Source organism: Ananas comosus, linkage group 5 (genome assembly GCF_001540865.1).
Source record: "Ananas comosus cultivar F153 linkage group 5, ASM154086v1, whole genome shotgun sequence".
NCBI lineage: Eukaryota > Viridiplantae > Streptophyta > Magnoliopsida > Poales > Bromeliaceae > Ananas > Ananas comosus.
In genome coordinates, this window is record NC_033625.1 from 11,793,142 (window position 1) to 11,819,234 (window position 26,093).

Consider the following 26,093-nt stretch of genomic DNA (forward strand, 5'->3'; position numbering starts at 1 on the left):
TTAATGGAAGCATGATTTGCGTTCCGCCAAGGGTTGTGCAGTGCAATTTTTTTTTTATGAAGTGCTATTTGAGTAGTGTTATGGATAAATGCTCAATTAATATCCTGTTATGAGCTTCATTTGACAGCAGAACTAGAGTTTCAAATTAAAGCTTTTATTTAATTTCATGACTCAGTATCCGAATCAGTATGATTGAACCTTCTATCTTATTCAATTATTCACTAATTTAGAATGACTCTTATTACGGTTTATGAAACTCTCCTTAGTTACTTTGTAACTAGCTACTTTCACCCTTAGGCAGCGTTTGGTTAGGGATAGGGATAGGGATAGGCCCTTATCCCCCTCTTTATACTCAAACGCTAATTTTTTATCCGAGAATAGTAGTTCTCGGTTATCCCCACCAACTCCTCCATTTTCTATATAAAACTATCTAATATTTTTCTTATCCCCGGGAAGAACTCAATTTTCATCCAAACGCTATTTTTCTTATCCCCATACTTGTACCTATTTCTATAATAGCTAGTTCTTGCTTATACCCGAACCAAACGATACCTTAAAATTTTCTTTCTTTTTTCCCTTTCCATTTTTTTTTTCCCATCAATGTTTTCATCATGCAGTAGTCCTGTGGCGCTATAATCCCTCTACAAAATAAGGCATCGCATTTCATTCTGAACAATCAAACACATGCACGAAATACAAACATGAGTGAATTTTTGTTCTGAATTTTATATCCAGCTTAAATTGCTCTTTCAAAATAACTATGTTTTACGTCATAAGGCGTCGCATTTTATTCTAAACAATGGAACACATGCACAGAATATAAAGCTGAGTAAAATTTTTATACTAAATTTTATATTCAGCTTAAATTACTCTTTCAAAATAATTATATTTTAGTTTACAAGGCAACCAATTTTTATTCTAAACAACTAATATACATGTACAAAATTCTGAACAACTGTATTTTACATCCTAAAATAGGATACAGTATTTCATTATAAACAATGGCACAGATACACCAAAAACAAAGTTAGAGTGAAATTATACTAGATTTTACATCCAGCTTTAATTGAACTTTCAAAATAACTTTATTTTTTTACACTATAACAACATATATACACATTTATGAGCTATGTTGATTAAAAAATATTAAAAAATATCATTCAATCAAAAACCTTTATTTGACAGTTAAAATGATTATTTACATTATTTAAAGAGCTATAAAGCAAAAGGCAGAGACAAAAAAGTTTCTAATGTAGCATTTTTGGAGTTTGTACAATAATTGGGGTCAATAATGATCCAACGGAATGTAGTTTTGGGCTTAATTACATGAGTAATGCTACTAGCACACTTATATTGTTGAAAAAATTATCTCTATTCTTTTATTATTTACACACTTATATTGTTGAAAAAATTATCTCTATTCTTTTATTAGTTACCTTTTAAATAATTTTAAATGAAAATAATTAAACTTCTGTTTTGAAAAATCATATGCAAGAATTAACAATTAAATAATATAAAGAAGAAAAGATTAAGATGCAGCCTGTGAGTCAAGATATATTATATACTGTCTTAGAAGCGAGATTGTCTCTCCACGTGCAAGACTCCGGCAATCGCTTCTAGTGATACAATAACTGCTGTCCATTCCATCGGCACGTCTTCAAGATGGTGCAACTCAAACAAAAAATGATATTTTAGAGGTAAGTATAGAAAAAGATTGGTATAGGTCAAAGCAAAAGTACAAATGGAAGAAGTAGCTAATGAAACTCAGTTAACCCCTGTACCCATCTACACCTTCTCTATATACATATAGGAGCCAATCACACTTGCCTTCACCAAAGGCCAATGCGAGGTAGGGTCCAACGGCTCTTTGCTCGGGTTAACCATTGGACCTTAGCAAATTAAGCAGTCTCGGGTTACCAAGGAGACCCTTTTAGGTAGCCCTTTGGACCAAACTTTAGGTAGATTCAGATAAAGTTAAGATCTAAAATCCCAATATGCAAAATAAAAAAATAAGGTGAATTGAATTGGGTAGCCAAGACCGCACGCGCCGCGCCGCGGCCCGACTCAAGCTCGTGCTATGCGCGCGTGTGTATTGTGGAAAGCACTATTCTCATTCTCATCCAAGCAATAAGCTTGAAGATAATGAAAAATAAGATGTGCAACAACAAGTCATTACTTTCCGATGTGAGACTTGTTGGCGAAAAATCCAAAATTTTCTAATTACTATTTTTATTTTATTTTTAATTTATTAATTCTTTTATTCTCATTTTGTTAATATTTATTATTATTATTATTTATTGTTTTAATTAATAGGTTGGAACATACGGCATTAAGTGGGATTAATGAAGTGGAACGTTGGAGGCATCCAATGTTCCATTCACACCCGCATTTATACTGCCTCCTGTCACGGACTTAACGGTTTTGTTTGCAAAGTCCGTGCGGCACCCGCCTTCCTGCTCGAAAATGAGCAAGCCTACCTCTCTACTTACTAAGTCAGGATCTCCTCGTCCTAAAACTAAGTACAAGAGAGAGAGAGAGAGAGGAATGTCGTATATTGATAGAAATTGAAGTACAACTGATTTCCTTCCTAATGAGAAGGGGTGGAGGCCACAACTCTTTTATAGGCCACTCACCACCCAGGCTACAAATGAAAATGCGCCAAGTGGCGCATAACTACAAGGCAAAGAGATAGGCTACGGTCTCCCAAGAGACTACAATTATGGCCCTCCTAAAAACTCTAAGGGTCTCTTGACTCTTCGGCATCCACACCATCAGTCTTGAGATCCGCGTAGAAGCTTCTAGAACGCCCCAGCAAAACCTCCGACAGAACGCTCCTTCGGAGAATGGCCCACTATCAAGGAGAAGTCAACGAAAAATATTTTGTCCGTGACACTCCTCTACTATTCATGTAATATGAACCTAGTAGAGAAAAGTGGAAAAAAAAAAAGAGAAGAATTTTCTTTTGTTTCTATTTTAATTTTATTTCTTTTGATTTCTTTTGCTAGCTGTTGAAAGTTTCTTCGTCAACCTCTTTTGTGCTCGTGCTCGTAGGAGAAGTTCCAGTCGTACCTTGGGATGGTGTTTTCGGTTAATCCCGCATGTAGGAAGGAAATACATCTTAAGACAGTGCCTCGCGCGCTTCCAGATCAACTATTTACAATATATTTGGAATTTAGCGCTCATTTATAAGTACATTTTTTATTTTCATCACAAAATTAGTTAAATTTTAATTACAATCGAATTATCGGTATGGTATTCCCTAACATTCTAGTGGTTGAGGATTCTGCTATCAAACATCTCGACCAATTAAAACTCATAGAGCCCTTCGATGAGAATGGTGTTGATCATGATCGCGGTTATAGTAGGGAACTTGTAGATAGACGTGATCGTGAGACTAAAAGGACGACGTGATATTACATTTTGTAAATTTTAAATTGCATGAAACTTTCTGTATTATTAAAAGACATGGTCGAGAAACTAGGAGGATGTGATATTATATTTTGTAAATTTTAAATTGAACAAAACTTTTTATATTATTAAAAAACTTGCTCTATTTTTTAATATTTTATTATGATGATATAATATTGATATACTNCCAAAAATCTAGTATAATAAAGCAACACAACAAATCCAACACAAAATCAGTACAATAATATAACATTTAACATCATCAATAGTATATCAATATTATATTTTGTAAATTTTAAATTGAACAAAACTTTTTATATTATTAAAAAACTTGCTCTATTTTTTAATATTTTATTATGATGATATAATATTGATATACTATTGATGATGTTAAATGTTATATTATTGTACTGATTTTGTGTTGGATTTGTTGTGTTGCTTTATTATACTAGATTTTTGGTGTTGAAGAGAATGTTGCCTGAACTAAAGTTCTACTGAACATAGTGAACCATTCACCGTGTCTAAACATAGTGAATGGTTCTCCGTGTTTAATATATTATACTGCTTGAGTGCAAAGATAGTATAAATATTGAACACGATAAACTATTCACTGTATCTGGACACGGTGAATGGTTCACCGTATCCAACTTAACCAGTCATCCTGCTGACATGGCACTCCCGTGATAAGTATAAGACCAATATTATAATAATAAATTTAATAGGGCTATTTGTGAAAAAAAAAAATTTGAGGGAGCGAAATGCAAAAAAGCCCAAACCAAAAATATTAAAAAGACAATAAAACAAAACAGGAGACAGAGTGATACCCAAGAGACTTATCTTCTACCATTTCCCACTAGTCAGCAACAGCTATAGTTTCCAGGTGGTAGCAGCTATTCCTTGCAATAACAGCTACAGTTACAATGACTAAACAAAGAAAATTATGATCAAAAAGAGGACCCAACTTTATTTCCACACATTTTGACTAGTGCTGGGTATTCTGTTCTAACGTTTATAGCAACGACATTACTAACAGTCCAAAAAATGGCACGCCTACCTCATTTGGAAATTGGAACACAAAAAAATTAATAATGCTAATGTTACATGTGGTTTTGTGCACGTGAGTACAAAATTTCCTGTAGAAAGTCTATAAATATAATTATATCAAAGAATAGATTACTCAGCGCCCTTGTTAGCCTTGTAGGTGTTTATGAGCTGCATTTGTACATCTTGGGAGACCGCCAAATGCTCCAGGTATTCCATGGTGAACTCGCCTTTGCCCTGTCGGACAACAAAGAGTCGAATTTAATCAAGCCTCACATATACAGAAAAAGAAAGAAAGAAAAAACAGTAGGTAACAATGATAATTTTGATAGCGCAGGAAGATGTCTAAAAGCACCGCTTAAAGAAACAGCTCTGCAGGTGAATAAGAATATTAACGGGATGTTTGGCCCTACTGAGCCCTAAAGTGATTATGGGCTCAGTAGAGTGCAACAAATGTTGGGAAATCTAATTTTATTTTCCAGAATCAGAAAACTAATTTTGAAGGCCTCAGAATCAGAAAATAACTGCTTCTTGAAATGTGATTTTGATTTTGGACCCAAACTTCAAATTTTTATTTTAATTTTAGATTCAAAGTTTAAATTTAAATTTAATTCTAATTTTCAAATTTAAAATTTAGATTTTAAATTTTAATCTCAAATCTCAAATCTCAAAGCTCAAATTTTCAATTTTCAATTTTAAGATAAAATTTAAATTTTGACATTTTAGATTTTAAATTTTAAATTTTAAATTTAAAAATTTAAAAGTTTAGAATTTAAGATTACAAGTTTTAATCATCAAACTACAAGTTTTAAATTTTTAAATTTTAATTTTAAATTTTAAATAAGGTTAATCTCATACAAGTCCCTACAAATATAGTGAATTGCAAATATATTTCTATAAAATTCAACTTTCATATGTTGTCCCTACACAACTCCTATTGTTTTCAAATATATCCCTGCCATTAGAATCCGTTAGAAAACTTTGGTTAACCATAAGTTAGATGCTTAACCCTAGTTAGTTTATAAGATAACTCGACATTTTGCCCCTCTTATATCATACTGTTGTGGCTTTTGAAAAGACATTCGTGATGACAAAAATGACATTTCACTTAAAATATAAACAGTTTTATAACGGTAAGAAACCAGAGGGACATATTTGAAAACATTCGGACTATTGCGGGATCAACATATGAAAGTTGAACTTTGTATGGATATATTTGTCATTCACTACATTTGCAGGAACCAGTATGCATTTAACACATTTAAATATTAAAATTTAAAATTCCAAAATTTTATATTCTAATTTTTAATTTTTTAAATTTTAATTTAGAAATTTTATTTTAAATTTGAATTCAAGATTTAAATTTAGATTTAAATATTCAATTTTTAAATTTTAAATTTTTTATGTTCTAAATTAAAATATCAAATTTTAAATTTTGTACAAATTTGAAATTTAAAAATTTTAATTTTAATTCTTTTAATTTAAATTTAAATTTTAAATTATTTTAAAAATAAAATTTAGTAAAAATATTAATATATGCAAACATCAAAAAAAAAAAATTTGCCAAACTGCTTTACAAAATCACTTCAGAAAAGTCGCTTTTTATCTAAACTCAGCCAAACGCTCTGCAGAGCTTTTAACCAAAATCAATTCTCCAAACCAAAATCAATTTTGCAGAAATCACTATTCTAGAATCTAGGCCAAACGGAGCCTAACCTGGGTCATGGAGCGAAGTGCCGTCGAGTATCCAAACATGTTGTTCAGTGGTACCTGACACCCGAAATTATTGCTCAATTAAACAATTAAAGATGGAAGTAGGAATAATACAAGTTCCAAATTTAATAACTAGATATCAAACTCCAATAAATCAATATTGATAATATAGCAAACATATGCGGTCATCACTGAATTGAAAAAAAAAAAATTGAATGCTACAAGAGAAAGAGTACAGCATTTGCATACTTGAGCAACGACGATGGTGTCATCACCATCTTGGTCATTTCCAACGATCACACCTTTTCTCCTGTTTTTCATGTACACAAAGATAACGGTTAATGTATTCCTAATCCAACATAAAAGTATATGATAAAAATATTTTTTAATTAGATAATGAGCACTCACTTATTAATGTCACCAGTAACGGTGCCCTGAAATTCTGTTGGTACTTTTAGTTCTACCTTCATCACAGGTTCCAATATGACAGGCTTAGCTGCTGCATAACACTACAGAAAAAAGGAAATAACACATGCTTAAAAAGCTTGTTTGTGTGAATACTAATTTTGATTTGATATATGTCTGTACCTTCCATTTTGGAAATGACAAAAATGCCGATCACGATTAAAACAAGGGAAACCTCAAATGACCCCCTTATGCTTAAACAAACACAACTGCACTTTTCTATTCTGCAGTTTCATTTATTGCACTTAACTACCTCATTGTATTTTCTGTTATCAAAATGACCTCCCATTAGCAGTAGTTTATAAACAGCATGGAGAGGTCATGGATCCCTTCTCTTACCATATGTACTATTCAGTTTGTTACGCCACTGGTCATTTCTAACCTATCATTAATGGGTGGGCGTTACAGCATCACAGAACAATAAACACATGGTGATCGAATGCAACAAAGGAAACAACAGCATAGTGGATTTCTAATGAACTAAACAACAAGGGGGGTTATTTCAAGTTTCCCTTAAGAGAACAAAGAGAGAAAATGGGACCAATCCCAAAAACATCAACCTGTCTGAAAGCATAAATGGCTGCCAACTTAAAAGCCAGTTCACTTGAATCCACTGCATGTGATGCTCCATCAGTCAAAACTACTCGAAGATTTTCAACAGGATGCCCAATCAATGATCCCCTGCATTTGTGGGTTAACATGTTAATATCAGACAAGAATTTAAATCTACAGAGATAATGAAGCTAATAAGCGAAAGTGGATGAAGTTGTAACTTACGAGTTGCTAGCTTCTTTAAAGCCTTTCTCTATAGCTGGGATAAAATTCGAAGGAATTGCTTGACCTATAATCATATTCTCAAATTCAAACTTCGTTGGAGATCCCATTGGAAGAGGTTCGATATATCTGCAAAACATAAAAGAAAGAGCTGAGAAACATCTGAAAGCTACACATACAACATTTGAGGATGAAATATTCCTTAGGCACCAGTTACAAGCCTGATAAGTTATCCATTGAATAGTACCTAAATATGAAAATAGTTAGGGGCACTCTATATGCATGACAAGACAGCAATGTTTTGGATTCGAGATACCTATCCTCACTACAATCTTTCTTTTCCCCCAACTACCTAGTCCACTGAAGGGGTGGTTTAGTTTATTACATAAACCTTTCAAAATATAGGTGGTGAAGAATTAGCATGTTCCACAACATTTCTGCTTTCTGCAATTTTCTTTCAGTCTTTAAAGATCCAAAAAGTTCTTCACACATGAAACAAAAAATAATGTCAAAATTTAAGACATTTCAGACATCAAAGAACAGAGTATTTGTTGAGGTAGTACTTAATAATGTCAATTAGCAACATCCTAAACCAACTCCAATAGAAGAAAGAAATCATAGATTTTCATAGAAAAACCAAGAAAAAGAACAGATAAACATCTAAGGGCCAATTATATATTTCAAGGTAGACATGATACAAGACACTATTCGGACATAAACAAAAAATTGTTTGCGAGGGAAACAGAAAAATTCCCATCTTATGATTCACAAAAATAAAATAAAGAAAAAAGAAAATTCATCCGTCCTCCATGAGACTTGTTTATCCCCACTGACTAATCCTCTATATTTACCCTATCATTAAAAAAACGAAGGCAAACTGGAATCTTTTACTTCAAATACAAGAACGGTGTTTTATGGGAGAGTACTACCATATAGCTTTTCATGAGTCAAGAAATTTAATTTACACATGTGATATCCTCCCTTACAGAGCCACATCCTTTGAAAACTGAATCTTGCTCTAGTAACAATGATTGATCAAATGAACTATATTAGTCAACCAAAAGGCAATCCTAACTTCATTTGATAAAATAACACCAACAACCCAAGTTTGCTAAAATAAGAAATAAAAAATTCATTGAAGTTTCTTGCCTGGAGTGTTTAGACTCTCACTGTATACTAGAGTGCAATGAACCTCATGACGGCCAATACCAACCTCAAGAACTAACAAATGAGTTTAACATCCAAAAATTACTAGTTACTGTTATTTTATGTGTTCAGTTCCAAACAAAATCCTGACTAAAACATTATAAATATCTGACTTACATAAATCAAATCTCAATTTCAGCAGAAAAAAATATTACTACTCAGTTTGATGGAAATTCTAACTAATTGTAGGTAATAATGTTATCTTCTGCAGTTCACAGGTTTTTAAAACATGTCTAACATTCTGAGTGTTATGTTTGAGTTTTCACAACTTCCTTTTCTATTTTTTCTGCAAATGAATATGCTGGATACTACAAATGGTTCATTAAGAAAAAAAAAACGAGACTGAGTAATCTATATTGAATAAGTTATCAAAGAAGAAACGACTCATCCCCTATTTCGATGTTGGTGGGTAGGGACTCTAACCACAGCCATTTACATTCTCAGTCTTCTGATTACTTTGCTTTTATAGTATGAATAAAGGTCCTAATGAAGTGAAACTTATGTGTTAGTTGTGGATAATCCTCTCATATGCTGGATTTTCCTCTCCTCTTCTTCTCCTCCCCTACCATCCTCTACCCATTCCTAAATCTTTGTTGTTACCAAAACCAGCTAATAAATTGTAGTATACGGAACTTTGGCAATTTATGAAACTTGAGTGTTGGAATAGTAATTGAAACTATTTTACGACTGTTAAAGGATTGTGGGGGGTTTCAGCAAGTCCCTGAAGCAAGTGGTCGAGAAAGGAAAAGTGCATTGTAAATGTACTATTCAACTGTAATGCTTCGAATTGATTAATTGTGAAACCTGAGTATGGAATTGGTATTGGGAGCTAATATACATCTTTTAAAGAGTTGTGGTGAGGTTTCTGACAAGTTACAAGAGTGATCGAAGCGCCAGAAGGTCAAAAGTGCATTGCTCGTTAGATGTGGAAAAGTGTGAAGTTTAAATGTGATATTGGAATTTGACTGATTATGAAGCCTGATGAGTGGGAATAATAATTGGAATTATTTTACATTTTCTAAAGGGTTTAGAGACGTTGGTGAACCAGTTTGGAAGCAAATAGGCCATTGGAAGCGAGAAAGTGCATTACTATTGCTACTTTTGGCATTTCTGCATTGTGTACCGGTACAACATTGAGGCTGTACCGGTATAGAAAGCATCAGCAACAGCAGCTGCGTGGCAGCAGCCCTGTTTTGGTCTTTTTGCTTCTTAAGCTTATCTATAAGCCGCCAGCTCGACCCCTGCCCTTCAGATAAGGTTGCTGGGACCCTGAACCAAGGGTTTACACCTCTCTTACCTTCTCTCTCTAGAAAGGGTTCTCTCTCTAAGTGGAATTAAGGGTTTTGGTCCATTTTCCTCTCCTCTTTTGATGCTGATTGCTTTGGGAGGTCAAGGAGCTATTACAGAAGTTGAAGCAAGTGTCTTTGGGTGGATTTCGCAGCTCCCTTGCAGCAGGTAGCTGAGGGAAAGGTTACTAAGGTAACAACTTCATTAAATTGAGATTTGATGTGTTGGTGATAGAGTTAAAGTGTGATTTTGAGTTCTTGCAACCAGCAGGAGTGGGGAGAGCTGTGGAACTTTAATTCGAAGCTAGAAGAAGGTACAAGCAAGCTGTGAGAAGGTAATTGAGGGTTTAGACGCATAATTGATGCTATACAAGTTATAAATGTAAAGTATGAATGCTGATTTTGGGAAGTTGTGCTCTCAGCAGCTGGAATCTTCACTTTAGGCTGAGTATTGCAATCTTATGAGCGGATTTTGGATGTAAATTAACCAGAGGGAAGTGAGAATTCAGGTTGGAAATCTATGTAAACTGAATTCCAGCATATTCTAAGAATTGCATAGGTGTACTAACACTGTTTAAATAGTATTCACAGCAGGTTGCTAAAGGCTATTGGATTGTTCTTGGCTGATATTTAGGAGCTTTTGGAGGTTAAGGTGAGTACCTTAACCTGAACTAAAGCAGAAGTTCAAGCTGTAGCCATGTGCAAGGTGAGATATTGTTAGAATTAGATGTTTCGGTAATTGTTTCAATGCAGTTTTCTAACTGGTTCGCAGTAGGTGCGAAGATCACTTCGGGCTGAACATTGAGACCCTTTTGGGCTGAATTAAACTGAGTTTGAGAGTACTTCAACCTGAATTAAGCAGAGGTTTAGCTTTAGTCTAAACCTAGGTGAGGATTTAGTCCATTTTCTATTTTTACCATTGGTATAGTAAGTCAGCTCTTAGCTGATTTTGGATTTGATGCTAGGGGAATTGAAGGCTTCGGATTTTCTGCGAAAGTAAGTTCGACAAGGATCGTCAAGTAGAAGGTGGGTCGGACCTTCCCGAAATGGGTGAATTCCCTCTGTCTTCTTTGACATTATGAATTGGAATAGTGACATATTCACATGCATGTATGGATATATGAATGTATAGGGACATGCAATGAATGCCGAATAGATCATACATGATAAAACCTCTATCTATATGAAATTGCCTGGTGTATATAGACTGCTTGCTTGATTAGCATATAGTTATGTTAAAGTATGATTGTGTGGGCACTACGTATAACCTAAGAACATGACTTTTGGCCAATTGGACAGCTGAATGAATGATGTATTGAGATAATGTATCTTTGAACTAAATTCCTCCAGTTGTACACGGTAGACAAGTTGATTGAACTTTCAGCATATCATATATGGTGAAACTACATAATTATGTAATGATATGGAAACTATATGAACCGTACAGTTAAAGAGGCTTCGTATACATATACTGCCAAGGTGATTATTGTTATCATGGAATGATTTCTAGTGTTGGCTTATATGATTTTGATCTAGTTATGTGGGTAGAACTGGTATTGTAACACAGCATGGTGTTATGGTATGAACATAATCTAGTGTATAACTAGAGTTGAACATGATGACATATCTGTATAATCAAGTAGATGTAATTGCATAGCAATTGTTCTCTCCAAGTAGTGGAGGTTTACATTGAACTACAAAATATGTGCCATGAGTCTTTGAGTATGACTTTAGTAAACCACTTTCCTTATGTGTAAGGAGTAGTGAAAGGACTATGAGTGAGTGACCAGGTGTAGCCTGATAGAATCACTAGTACGATGTAAAGCTTAAACTTATTAAGTTATACTAGCTATTGATAGTAAATTATGTCAACAAGTAGTTGATAGCAATTTATGATTTGGTACTACAGTGTCGACCTTGGATCGAGTCGAGATCCCATGATGTCGTTGTGATATAGTACCATGGATTACAGCTTGCATATTAGACAGCCTTCGGGTGGGTCTTCATATTAGACAGCCTTCGGGTGGGTCTTCATATTAGACAGCCTTCGGGTGGGTCTCATATTAGATAGCCTTTGGGTGGGTCTTCATATTAGACAACCTTCGGGTGGGTCTCATATTAGACAGCCTTCGGGTGGGTCTTCATACCAGACAGCCTTCGGGTGGGTCTTCATACCAGACAGCCTTCGGGTGGGTCTTCATACCAGACAGCTTTCGGGTGGATCTTACAAGATTTAAACTTTTAGTTAAACAACAAGTGGGCATTGACTAGAATGGTGAACAATGACATCTTTACCATTAATATGAATGACAGAATCTATCATAATAAACTAGTACCTGCAACCTGTTGATATATATTTATTTCTGAGCAAATAGCATGATTGGTTTATTTTCATACCTGTTGCAGTTATTTACTTATTTATTGCTATTTACCCACACCACAGTTGACCTAGTGGTGTACTTCGCCACTCTCAGCGGCTTACCCACTGGGAACTATTGTTTAATAGTACTCATGCCCTCTATGTTGTTGTTTTTACAGAGCCTTCCACAGCGGGAAAGGCTAGGGTTTCTGCGATGGGTCAACGGCTAGCTAGAGCCTTCTGGACGTTTACTAGACAACCTTTATCAGTCTATGTAGTTTAGTTTATTGATGTATATTAAGTTCATGTACATTGTACTTTGTTCTTATCTATTGTAATAAGTTTTGGGTTGTATAAGTTTAGACGTCTAATTGTGCTCTGATTACCTAGTTAAGTTAAGATTCTATTACTACATTGTTGATTCTCTTTGTAGACGCCTGGCGTATACTTGAGTTATGGTGTACACGGCGGGTCTGTGCACGCGACTGGTGAGCTTCCGCTGAAGTCCAGGGCGTGACATAAATCAACTTATCAAAAAGAACAAAATAGTTGGTAAAGTCATCTCCCTGAGCCTAATTTACGTATTTTGCCAAATAAAAACATCCTCGATGCATATATATATAAAGGAGCAATAGATATGAGAAAGAACTGCGGACATTACACAATCTATCCTTACCCACAAACACGTCCATATTGACCTTGACCTCCTGATTGCTTCTTGTGCAAGTAATCAAAATTTGCACGCTGGGTGACAGTTTCCCTAAAGTTAACACGTGGTCTTCCCACCTTCGCATCAACCTTCAATTCCACGTCAAAAAAAACGTAAATAAATAACAACTATTGGATAACAACTAATCGAATAAAGAAACAAGTAAAAAAACAAAAAAAAAATTAAAAAAACACCAGAATGCCCATTCAGAATGCTAATTTTTATTAGGGATAAATCAAGGATTTAAGTGCCGTGGCGCGGGGTCGTGCTGAAAACTTGTGGGCACGGTACGTGCTGAGCCGTGTCGATGCGTGCCAGTCAAAAAAATTCTTGTGTGCCGATACGTAATAGCATAAAATATTTATTTTCTTTAACAACAAAATATTCTAACTATTAGTATGTCTTTTTATCACATCTTTTGAACTTTATTGAGTAAATAACTTACTAATTTAAAGAATAGAGGGTTTTGAGCTGTGCCATCGGCACAGGATCTATATCGTGCCAGTATCTTGTTTGCACAGTACGGCACGGTGGATACGACCCGTGCCGACGAGCACTTAAAACCTTGGGATAAATGTAATGGAACCATCTGAACTTTGTCTCATGTGCAAATAACCACCAAAACTCTGAAAGTTTAACATTTGGCATCTAAACTTTCCCACTTTTTTGCTGCAAAAATCTAGTACTCATGTAAGTAAAGACAAATATTTCATCTGTTTAGATTGACAAAATGACCAAGGAGCAATGGAGTACTCATGTAAGTTAAAGACAAATGAACCTTCTTGGTGCCAAAATTCACTTTAGCAGTTAAAAAAGTTGATTTTTAGCATTAGATTGTCCAAAATCAAGTATAGCAATCTTGGTCAATTTTTTACCATTAAAGACCGACTTTGGAATTGAGGCCCATCTACATTGCGGACGAATGTCTTCACTATTTACTAACCAAATGGTAGATGCTCTCCGCTCCAAACAAACAGTAAGTTTAGAAAGTCGGATACAGCGATAAGAAAGTTCGGATGCCAAATGTAAAAATTTTGAAGTTCAGGTAGCTATCTGTAAGCAAGCTGAAGTTTAGGTTGTTTCTATGCATTTACCATGCTCTCCGCTCCAAACAGACAGTAAGTTTAGAAAGTCGGATACAGCGATAAGAAAGTTCGGATGCCAAATGTAAAAATTTTGAAGTTCAGGTAGCTATCTGCAAACAAGCTGAAGTTTAGGTGGTTTCTATGCATTTACCCTTCTTCTAATTCACAAAGACACAGAATACACATGCATATGACAATCCAAGCAGTAGGAAGAAATTGGGAAATGACTAATATTCCTTCACAACCTCTATTTAGACTGTTACAAGAAATAAGAAATACATCCAGTACCTTGTACTCCCTGCGAATGCGTTCAACATAAATATCCAAATGAAGCTCCCCCATCCCAGAGATGATTGTCTGCAAGAAGTGGATGTTATACATAATTTCATACTTACGCAGAGGGTAGAAAAGGATCTAGGAAGACAGGCAAAGAGTGTACCTGCCCACTCTCAACATCCAGACCAACACGGAAAGTTGGATCCTCTTTCTGGAAACGATTTAGTGCTTTTGAAAACTGACAATAAAAAGTATGTCATTATGTGATATAGATAACTCAGCAAAAACAAAAAAATCACTTCGTAATAATAATTAGTTTAATAGAGAAGTGGATAAGTAAAAGATTACTTGTCCTCCAGAATCTTTAGATACAGGTGAAACAGCCAACGACATCACTGGTTCAGGAACATTCATGGAAGTCATGGTGTATCTGACCGACCCATCTGTAAATGTATCACCTGTTGGTACAAACAGAATAAGCTTAGAGCACAAGTAATACAAAAGAAGCACTTGGAAGCCTGAAAGAGCAGAAAGAAATATCAAAGTTGCTAACCTGATGCACAATCCACTCCAAACACAGCAACAATTTGGCCAGCATGAGCTTCTTGAATGTCCTGCATAATGATGATCAGCTTACAGATTTAGATTCATCAAAACAAGCTGGAAAGCATAAAGTGCCATAAATTAGTAAAGAAAAAACCATTAGATCTATAGAAAGCCAAATATAAACTATTAAAGAGAAATAATAAAAATTGTATGCTGCATGCATACCTCCATCTCATCAGAATGCATCCTAACTAAACGAGGAACCTGCAGAGAATGATCACAAATTAGGGAGTACATAACCAACCTTTTAAAAAAAAAAAAGACAAGCAAGAGGACGCTTTCTGCTGTTGTACATGCAATAATATATTGTGTAAGTCATACAGATGCACAATTTTGTGTAAGTCATACAGATGCACATGTGTGTCAAAGCTGAATATTTAATTATTGTAGCATTACGGTTATAGAGGCCCAAGTGAGTTTTATTAAGGGAAAAGAAAATATATATCAATGCACCACTGTTCTGAAATAAACAAAAGAATCTAAAACCAGGGAAAGAAACCAGCTGCAAACCATAAGATGGATAAGCATGTGCAGACTACAAGAGTATAGCTGAGAGTTGAATAACCATGAAGAAGTGAGATTAGACTTAAACATTGCTGAGGTTGTCAAGGTAATAATCTAATTTTGCATGTCATCCATTTCAAACAGCATCGTCTTTGTCTTAAACAAAGATTCATCGTGCTTGTATCGTGAACATATGGAACCCAACATTCCATGAATGTATTCTCACTAATAAAGCAATGTAATCAATACTACAATATCAGAATGATAATATCAAAAATCTCAACCAGACAAGATTTGATCAATAAATCAAAAAAAAAAAAAAAAAAAACAAGATTCTCAAAATTATTAATTGAAGATGATCAAAAGGAAGATGAAAATGTTGATATGGCAATTCTTCTTTTCAATTGACTAAATAAAGTGTATAGCAGGTGGAAAAAGTCTTACAATGTTACAATTAATGATACAATAAGACAACAAAAATATGGTATCCAATCATGTCAAAATATCTATTTGAGCAATCTGCACTTGTTAAAAGATTTTAACAAATAGAATCCTATCAATAGAGATATATCATAAACATAGCCGACAAGAAGTTAAGATTAAATTTCCAAGTTTGGTTGACAAGAAATGAAGTACAGATTGAGACATTACTTTAATCTTCTTCCCTGTGTTTACATTGATTATAAAGTCACCCTTGCGTATAACACCTTCATAGATCCTGCCAGAATTACAATAAAATAACATGCCAAGCATCAGCTGGTAAATCATACAAATAAAGGAAAAACAGCAAGGCAAAACACAATTAATGCAATCTGACTATGTTAAAAAGAATACTGGTATGCATTACCTCAAATATGTCAACTGACCAAACCGCCCTTCCTCCAGCTTGAAAGCCAAAGCAACAAGGGGTCCAGCAGGATTCCCAGACAGTAATACCTAAAAATGAAGCTAACATCAATGTTGAAATTCCTTGATCCTACCCCTAATAGGACTAGGATGGAGGAATGTATCAACTTACAACATATATGAATATTGAATCATTCCTTGTACCTTCTCTTCAGATTTATTTTGGTCAAGTGCATAATTTTCAACCTCAGTCGGGAAAGGCAGATAGTCCAGCACTCCATCAAGAAGCGGTTGAACACCCTGTTGACATGAAATTGCAAACAAACAATTCTAGTCACCACTTTAAAAAGCAGAAAATCATATTCTTATTAACCAAAACATTAAAAATTAAAAGAGGCCAAGAAACAAGCAACCAGCATATCTTATAAGACAACCAACTTACAAATCATCACGCATCTTAGTGCAGCAAAATATCCAGCTGCCTATGTGTAAGCAAAAGAATAATTTGATGTAAGATATAAACAATATACAAAATCTTCTTATATATATTTAAAATTTTTATATTAGAAAGAAAAAGAATATTTTGATACTTATAACAGCATTTGAAAAAGCCCAAGGCTAGGCGCAAGGCGCAAGGCGTAGGCGCGCGCCTGAGCAAGGTGAGGCCTTTATATATGTATATTTAAAATTAAAAAAAAAGCCTAATTCCATCCTATTCCCACATAACATGAGAGAGAGAATAACATGAGAGAGAGAGACTGAGAGAGCAGGGTATAACTCCATTTTACGTTAAAAAGAACAGAGTAAAATACTGTATAAGAAAACACAAAATTTTATCCCATCAAGAGAGAGAGTTAAAATAGGCTATAAGTCTATTTTATTATAAAACACACACACGCACACACGCACACACACACACAGAGTTAAGACATTGTTCTACTAAAAAAAAACAGAAACAGAGAAAGAGAGAGGTATAATGATGTTTTACTTAAAAAAAAAAAACCAATATATTGTTTAAGGAAAAAACAAATTTTCCTACAGAGTCAATCCTATTCCCACATATTAGAGAGAGAGAGAGAGAGAGAGAGAGATATTGTTTAAGGAAAAAACAAATTTTACTACAGAGTCAATCCTATTCCCACATATAAGAGAGAGAGAGAGAGAGAGAGAGAGAGAGAGATGAACACATGGGAGGGAGATGGCAGCAGTGGAGTCGGCAGGAGGGGAGAGTCAAGCCAAGGGGAGGGAAGAAGAGGGGTGGATGTTGATGGAGAAGCGGAGCGGAGGAAGGGAGGAGCGAAGGTGAGCGCGCGCGTGAGAGAGAGAGAGAGAGAGAGAGAGAGAGAGAGAGAGAGAGAGACCCTAGGAGATAGATTGAGAAAGAGAGTATGAGAGGTGACCAAACCCACTTAATTTTAGTGTTTCTCAACATATTTGTTTAGGGCTTAGGGTTCCTTAATTGTTTAAAAACCATTGAACCCAATAAAGAGTGGATCCAAACCCAATATTCTCAATGTGCGGCTTACCAGCACCAAGCTCCTCACCCGAGGCACGCCAAGGCGCCGGTTGCCTTGCCTAGGGGCTCCCTAGGCACAGGCCCATGGGCCTAGTGCCTAGGCATGCACCTAAGGTGCACTTTTTTAAACACCGACTTTGTAGCAGCAAAATAAGATCATGAAGTGTACAAAAATTTACCAGCAATTGCAGAGAATGAGAAACTACTTTATTTTAAATACATGGTCTACAACTTGTTCAACTATCTACAGATCCTCGTATTGGCAACAGAATGGAGTTTCCAATTCTTAAGGGACAGTACAATTTGATGAGCTGTTAGCCCTGAGCTCCAAATAAATGGTACTACAACCAGCTCAACCTACTCCAAAAGAATTACATGAATTATTAGTAAGTGATCGTAATTTACTGTGATGTGATACTATTCATGGTTGTCAGAACTAGCAAAAAAAGTAACATGATACCAGATTATAATAAATATTTCAATCAATCAATCAATAGACTAAGATAATAGACAATCAAAGCAAAATAATAAAAATTATAAGAGTTCAAGAACCTTATTTTTGAATGCGCTTCCCATAAACACCGGTACAAACTTGCGCGCTACTGTAGCCCTACGAATAGCCATCTGAAAAAAAAATAACAATCATATGTCAAAATAATTAAAGATATTGGGAAGCCATAAAAAGATAATTTTTAAGTGTACATAAAGTATGAATGATTTTCCATAAAATTTAGCTCGAATGTGTGCAAGTGTCTCCATATTCATCTCCAGGTTCACCCAATGTAAAGACTAGTTAAGCAAATTCACTTTTCTTAATGTAATAGAACTTTTGTGCCTCCACACAGACAAGTGTTTTAAAAGGTGCGAGGAGCTCATGGAGCCTAGGCGCGAGGCGCACCGCAAGGCGCACGCCTCAAGAAGGTGAGGTGCATAATACACATATTTAATAAACATAAAGAATTCTAAAAAAGACCTAGTAAATAATTTGATTATAAAACTAACAACACTTTCCTACTGTTGGGATCCTTTAAGCAACATATTTCCATACAGGATCTATTTTGGATCCTTTAGAATCCATTCACGCTACAACAACTCACTAGTAAACTTTAGAAAACAAAATGGTGACAAGTAAACTTAGAAAATAACAAGTCAATAGTAATATTTTAATATTTGAACAACCAAATTGTTATAGAGCCAAGAAGAAATTTTATTGAAGAATCAAAGAAAGAATGAAAAAAAAAAAACAAATCCACAACTTGAAAAAAAAAAATTGTTGATCACAAATTTCATCACAGAAAATTCAGATTAAAAAAAAAATTCAGAGAAACCTCATCGAAACCGTAACTTTAAAGAAAAAAGAAAGCTCTAAAAAAAGAGCACAAAAGAGCAAGTTTAGAGGCCTCAACGAAGCCACTGCTCACTGCTGCTGTTGCTGCTTGCTGACACTGCTTACTGCTGACCTGCCGCTACTTTCTATTGCTGCCGCTGCTTCTTGCCACCACTTCTTGTGGTTGGGGAGAGAAGGGAGGTGGGGAAGGTGAGAGAAAGAGAGAGCGGTAAAGAGAGGGGGGGGGGGGAAGGGGCTATAAATTAGTTTCTAAATCCCCTTAACAGGTCAGATTTTACTCAGAAAAAATCCAAGATCAAAGACGAGTAACCCATTTAATTAAAACATCACGAGGCACGAGCCTCATCCGCACCACGTGCCTCAGGCGTCATGAGGCGTGCACCTCATCCACGCTTCATGCCTCGCTTGAGGCACACGGCTCAGAGAAGGCGCTGCACATCAGGCTCCTTGAGGTGCCAAGGCCTGTGCCTCATTCCTAGGCGCTGAGGTGCGCCTCATTCCTAGGCGCTGAGGTGCGCGCCTTAGGCGCACCATTTCAAACTATGACAGACACACACTAACACTAATTTTTCACACTATGACACTAACTTTTATAAGCTGCTCATGTGCTTTTGAGATAATGTTAATACCTACTTATCGATTTGACGCATATGCTAATCATGAGGACTTTTATCATTTTGAGAATATTATGATTTTAAGGCATAGACTACATTACAATACAAGAAAATCATACTTAGTGTACAATTGCATAAACAGAGATGGTAACCAATGCTTAGCAGGAATAACATTAAATTGGCAAATTGCCATTGTCTATCAATTATCACTGGGCAATGGCTATAGATAATGCTAGCCCATGACTTCCAAGTCTTAGTTATTTGAACATGCAAATCATAACCACCAAAATAATTTTTTTTCTCGGAAGATGATTGCAACACTAAAAACAGAATTTTAAAAAATAAAAATCTAATTCTATGAATGCCAGAAATCAAGTTTCTAATAACAGCTAGCACAATGTGAATGAAATTGCCAGAAGCAAACAGCAAAGCACGTAAGATGACTTGCAGCCAAGATCACCTTAAGGTCGCTTGACGTGATAGGCTCATCATTAAGAAAAGCTTCAGCTAGCTTATCATCCACTTCAGAAACAACTTCAATAAGCTCACGTCGCTTTTCTGTGACTAATCCTTCCATATTTGATGGAATATCAGCTTCAACAACCTTTTCACTGCAAATTTATACAGACAGAGGATTAATAATAAGATCTCAAGTACATGTCAGCCAAACTGTTTAGAAGTAGACATTCATAGCAAGACTAACCCATTGGGACCCTGGAAGTAATAGGCTTTCAATTCTACAAGATCCACAAGGCCCTGGAATTCCTCTTCTAATCCCATTGGCACTTGTACCGCTGCACTGTGGTGACGGAGCTTAGATCTTGCCTAAAAAGAAGAAAGTTCAGTTTATAAGAATTTCACCTACTTTGACATAATCAATCAGTAGCATTAAAATTTGCATAAAGCATAACAGAATTACACACATATCAAAGTTATGAAGATATTAACGGACAGAATCATCAACAGATTTTGAAAGCATTGAAGTTGATGCAGATGATTAACAACTGTACACCTGACTCCAAGTTTAAGCAGTAACCAAGAGTTAAAATGGGTGCTTCAATTCTTTGGTTATTCTTTAATGTGATGAAAAAGTTGCATTTATCCAATCATTTTAAGATATTCGGAAGTCAAAGGATCAAACGAAAAAAAAAAAAAAAAAAGACAGGCGCAAGGTGCTTATACAATTATACTGTATAAGGTGCTGGACTAATCGAACTACCATAAAAAGACTTCAAAACTAAGAAAGAATCTTCTTCAAAGGTTTCCATTGATGGAAGTATAAAAGGTAGGTAGAATTCTGCAAAATTCTGGCTGTTATCAAGACTGTTCACTGTTCAGTAACTCAGCTGTCAAGCCATTAGCAGGAAGAATCATGCTAATCAGTATGAAAATCATGACAAGAATGATCAGCTAGGGTGTATATTTTCCTAATCGATCAGCGGAGTAGCTCTCTTTTCTGCATAATGAGGTGCTGGACGCTGATATTTTGATGGCAGGAAATTGACCATCATGTTTTTTGTTGCGCTCAAACAGATACGATTAAGCATGTGTGAATTTGGAGCACGCAAAATTTTATCCTGATGATTGGACAATGTAATGCCTCTATAGAAGTGGCATAATATCTGAAAATCTTTTCAAGCAACCCAAATCATGTCATTATGGTTCAATATCAGTTATGGTTCTGGTTTGACCCCACCCCACATCAAGAGTTTCACTTCCAACAATTCCAGCAGTTTCGGTAGCTTCGGGTTTCAGTTCAGGTTGTTTGTTAGTGGGTTTCATTTCAGATTGTTTGTTAAGAGGTTGAGCAAATGTTAAGAATGTTGAGTCATTGAGTGGGAATATAAAGTCCAGTAATAGAAATGACAATGGAAAATATGCAAGCTCCCAACTAATGACAGCTCAAACAGTCATAAATTGTATGTTTATAAAGATCAAAACAATAGATATTGTTATTACCTATTTAAAACATGTAGAAGACTAAGAATGTCCACCTATATCCATTTTATCGTCGTCAATTTAAAGAATTGGCAAACAAAAAGAAACCTATTCTCTTCTGTTAGGTAACAATAATTTAGCAAATGATTGCACTACAGACATGCATATTTCATAAGGATAGCAAGCGGTACTTAATAGTTATGCAATAATATTAAGATTAGCAAAAAAGTATTCGGTAATTTAATATTTAGCACCACACATAAATGCTTCATGATCCCTTACATTATGAAACAATACAAGGAATACCTAAAGATGATTCTTTACATTTTAAAGTTAGCAAAATGGCACCTGATTAAGAACTTTCCATGGATCTGCTCCCATTCTATCTAATTTGTTAATGAATGCAAGCCTTGGAACTTCATATCTTCTCATTTGGCGATCGACAGTGATTGATTGACTTTGTACACCACCAACACTACATAGAACAAGGATGGCACCATCAAGAACACGCAATGCCCTCTCTACTTCAATGGTGAAATCCACGTGACCTGGAGTATCAATTATATTAACCTGCAATGAAAAATTAAAGAGGGCCTTTGAGTATCCTTTCATACAAACACAACAATTATCACCAACATAATCAGTAAATGCAGCATTAAAATTTGATGAAAAGAAGGCAGTTAAGCATATAAGTATTTCCCTATCTGAAAAGAAAATCTATTCCACTAAGAAATCTCACAATAAGTGAAAAAAAAAAACTAAAGAGCCAGCAAGTTTATGAAAATTACTGAAGTACTTTGGACATCTGTAATCATAGCAACCATTTATGTACATGTATTACAGACTTGACCGTGCAACATATTCAGAGTGCAGAACCCATGAAGGACAATGAATCTCCTAAAAATCAACGCGGTACTTACTAACAGATTGATAAATCATTTTTAATCTAAGTTTTAGTTTCCTAATACAAAGAAGAAACTTTGCCACAAGTTTCATCATATGTTGCAATATTATGTTGCAATAGCGAAGCCATAGCCATAATAATATTAAATTTTCCACAAAATGTGCTCATAGCTTCATAATATCCCACTATCCCAGAAATCATCTCATCACTATCACTAAGATAACAATAGCTGCCATCATGCTTTACTACTTTTTAAGAATAAAACATTTCCATCCTAACAAAAAGAAGATATCGGTAGTTCTTATGAGCAATTTACACCCTTTAGGTCTTCAACACCACCAGATCTTCGACAAGGTAGAAATCATCAAACTCTGTTATCCTGTCTCAGCTCTATCTTAAACAGCCAAACAAATCTGACCTTCAAAAGGCATTACTTCAGATAAGGCAAGGTTAGAAAGGTTAGGAACTTGTATCTGATGTGACTTTCTAAATTTCCCTCTTCCAGGTTTGCTACTTAAGAGTCTTAGTTGTTACCTCAGAATGACTAAAGCAGTATCATATTTAGAATGATCCATCATGCACAAAAAACTCTATCCAATATTTCTATTGAAAGATCTCTATGTAAACAGAAATCGTAAAACAGAACTAAAGTGCATAAGAACGTGTTAAAATAGGTCATGTCACCAAATCGGATGAACCTTAATGCTGGTTTGATAAAAATGTACATCCTGACAACTAATTGGTGTAAAAGAACAAGCCTGGCGTTGAAATCCAAAATCTGCAATGGGACATAATAATGAATCAAATGCAACTCACGCACACATTAAAATTCTTTTAGTTTCTCACTAACATCACAGCAACATTTAGACACTTATGCTAGACTAAGATAAAAGAATGCAATTAATGATCAAGTGTTAGAAAGAAAATAAAAAGAGCGAATGGAAGCACAGCATATCAAGAACACTCTCATAGCAAGTGAAACTTCTAAAAACAAGTCAGAACAAATAGAATTACGTTCATATCATTTTTAAAGTCTAGTACAAAAGTAGTATAAAAACAAAATAAAACAACACATATAAAGCAATATCTACTATCAAGATTGAGCTAATAATACAACTAGTCAAACCAAACACTACATCTTGGAATATTAAAGTTCACAATCTTATCATGAGTCAACTAAAATTAACAAATAACAGAATATATTAACCACCTTTGCAAGTATTGTCACTACACTTAAAATAGTAAATCTTGTACAATTGCAACAATGAATATTTAGAACATAATAGAACAATAGCAAAGACAGAAAGTATGCAACTCCGTCATTCATTCTAGATTTCTAGTGCAAGATCACACCTTCTAGGAGAGAAATGAGAGGGAGAATCAAATAAAACTGTAATAAGCAAACACAAATCTATGGAACGATGGAAAAAACAATAAAAGATTTGGACTAATCTCAGGTTCATTTATTATCTATCCCTAAAAACTTACTGGATAAGTACGGAAGAGCACGAAAGCATCAGAAAACAAGCAGATTATACTGGGCGCATGGACTAATAGTACAATAGCAATTCACTAGACAGTACAGAGTGCAGATTGCCATCCATAGTTCCTCAAGCTTTTTCTTTCCTCATTTCTAGCCTAAATATTCCTTTCCAACTTTAGTCTCTGATGTACAATTGTTCATCAATAATTTTATATTTAAATTAATTAGCAAATTTGATACTAAAGGACATACACAGAATTGATCAGGGCAATGATAATGTTGGCAATAATACAAAAACTGCAGGGCCAACTCAAAGGATGATCTTATGTTGTTCTTAGCATTGTAGTCAAGAGTCAGACAAACTAACTAAGTTTTGTAAAGAGAGACATCACTCATCCTGGTGATATGTTCTAGCCAAATTCTGTTACAAATGATAAATAAACCATGATGTTTTTTAATCATATTTGATGTTTACTTCCAGTTGCTACCAATAGTTTGGCCAATTAAGAAATGTTGATAGCATTTGTCCAAGATGCCAGATTGCCACCTCATCTGGATATCTAAATCACATATTTCCAGTAAGAACAAGAATAATAACCCAAATTAGACACCTCCTCAAAACTTAACTATCCTACAAACACTTTTATCGATTAGAGAGTGTTAGGGTCGGCGCACCACCTCACATCAAACTAAACCATTGTAAAAACACTTCGATCAATTACAGGCTGTTAGGGGTGGGTCACTGCAGCCCAACCGTAATTCCAGTTTAGTCAGAATAAAAACATTAGTTCTGCTGTTGATCACGACAAAATCAAGGAGATCCGTCACTCGGTCATGGGCCCAAATCCTTGAAAGAAGCTTCCAAATCATTTTTTGCCGAAATCTACGAAATGCAGCACACAGCTAGAGGCGAATCTCCTGGTCTGCTTCCACGACAGAACTAAAATTATGTCCAAAGTTGCAGCTATATCGATCCAAAAGCCCCTATATTTCAAGACCATCCGAAACTGGCTCTCTAGTAAGAGACACTTTGAGTTTCATAGAGGATGTCGAAAGCTTCAGACACAACCTAACTAATGATTCTTTCCCATTTCTATCACTTAAACATGAATAGTGGCCGAAAAGGTGAGAGCTTTAGGGCAGGAGAAGAAGAATAAGAAGGCACCTGGTATCCGTTCCAGGTGCAGTAGGTGGCGGCGGACTGGATGGTGATCCCCTTCTCCCTCTCGAGGTCCATGGAGTCCATCTTCGCCCCGACGCCGTCGCGGCCGCGCACCTCGTGGATCTCGTGGATCCTCCCCGTGTAGAAGAGGATCCGCTCCGTCAGCGTCGTCTTCCCGGAGTCGATGTGGGCGGAAATCCCGATGTTCCGCATCCGCTCCATCGCCTCCTTCCACCACGCCTCCTTCTCCTCCTTCGCCCGAGCCGCGCTCCCCGTAGACATCGCCCGCTGCCACCCCCCGGCGCCGCCGCCGCCGCCGCCGTGGAGGAGGAGGAGGAGAGAGACGGGGCGGAGGGGTTGGAGGAGGGCGTCGCCGCCCCTCGACCGGAGGGAGGAGAGGAGCCCGGCCGCGGATGACCTCGCCATCGTCGTCGCCGAGAGTGAGGGTGGCGGGTTTAGGGTTCCGCCACAACCCTAATCGCGCCTTCGCGAAAGAAAGAGAAACGGCCACTCCCTGCTCTTTTTGTTTGTCGACCCTAGACAAATATTCAAATGCTACTTACTGTACATTTAGGCCGGACTTTTTTCGAAAATAATCCTCTGAAATTTTGTAATTGGCAAAATAACCCTCTGAAAATTTTATTTGGAAAACTAACCCTCCTTTCGCCACGTCGGCGCCAGGTCGGATTTTCCTCGTAAAGACGGTGAATCGTTCATCGTCTATGCGAATTTTCTCATGAAGACGGTAGATGGTTCACCGTCTTCATGAGACGGTGAACTATTCACCGTCTTTAGAGCGAATCCACCCCCGTCTTTAGAGCGAATACAACACCTTTGGAACTGCTGTGCC

General features: G+C 35.9%; 1 protein-coding gene across 1 annotated transcript; it reads right to left on the reverse strand.

The window, feature by feature from the left end:
• LOC109710328 (elongation factor G, mitochondrial) lies at positions 4,227-25,774 on the reverse strand. The gene is made up of 20 exons (XM_020232839.1): positions 25,247-25,774; positions 22,043-22,264; positions 20,460-20,581; positions 20,217-20,367; positions 18,347-18,418; positions 16,483-16,578; positions 16,280-16,368; positions 16,084-16,150; positions 15,094-15,132; positions 14,876-14,936; positions 14,671-14,780; positions 14,486-14,560; positions 14,335-14,403; positions 12,929-13,050; positions 7,405-7,530; positions 7,188-7,308; positions 6,571-6,671; positions 6,412-6,472; positions 6,166-6,219; positions 4,227-4,686 (listed from the first exon to the last, which is right to left on the reverse strand). The coding sequence occupies exons 1-20, from the start codon at positions 25,667-25,669 to the stop codon at positions 4,582-4,584; spliced, it is 2,286 nt and encodes a 761-aa protein (XP_020088428.1). The 5' UTR covers positions 25,670-25,774; the 3' UTR covers positions 4,227-4,581.

What these genes read in the sequence shown, in the direction of transcription:
- LOC109710328 (XM_020232839.1), bottom strand. Translation starts at nt 25,669, where the DNA reads ATGGCGAGGTCATCCGCGGCCGGGCTCCTCTCCTCCCTCCGGTCGAGG. An exon ending in GCACCTGGAACGGATACCAG is followed by an intron (nt 22,265 to 25,246) that starts GTGCCTTCTTAT and finishes TTTTCATTGCAG; the next exon opens with GTTAATATAATTGATACTCC. An exon ending in GAAGCGCATTCAAAAATAAG is followed by an intron (nt 16,579 to 18,346) that starts GTTCTTGAACTC and finishes TCATGTCAACAG; the next exon opens with GGTGTTCAACCGCTTCTTGA.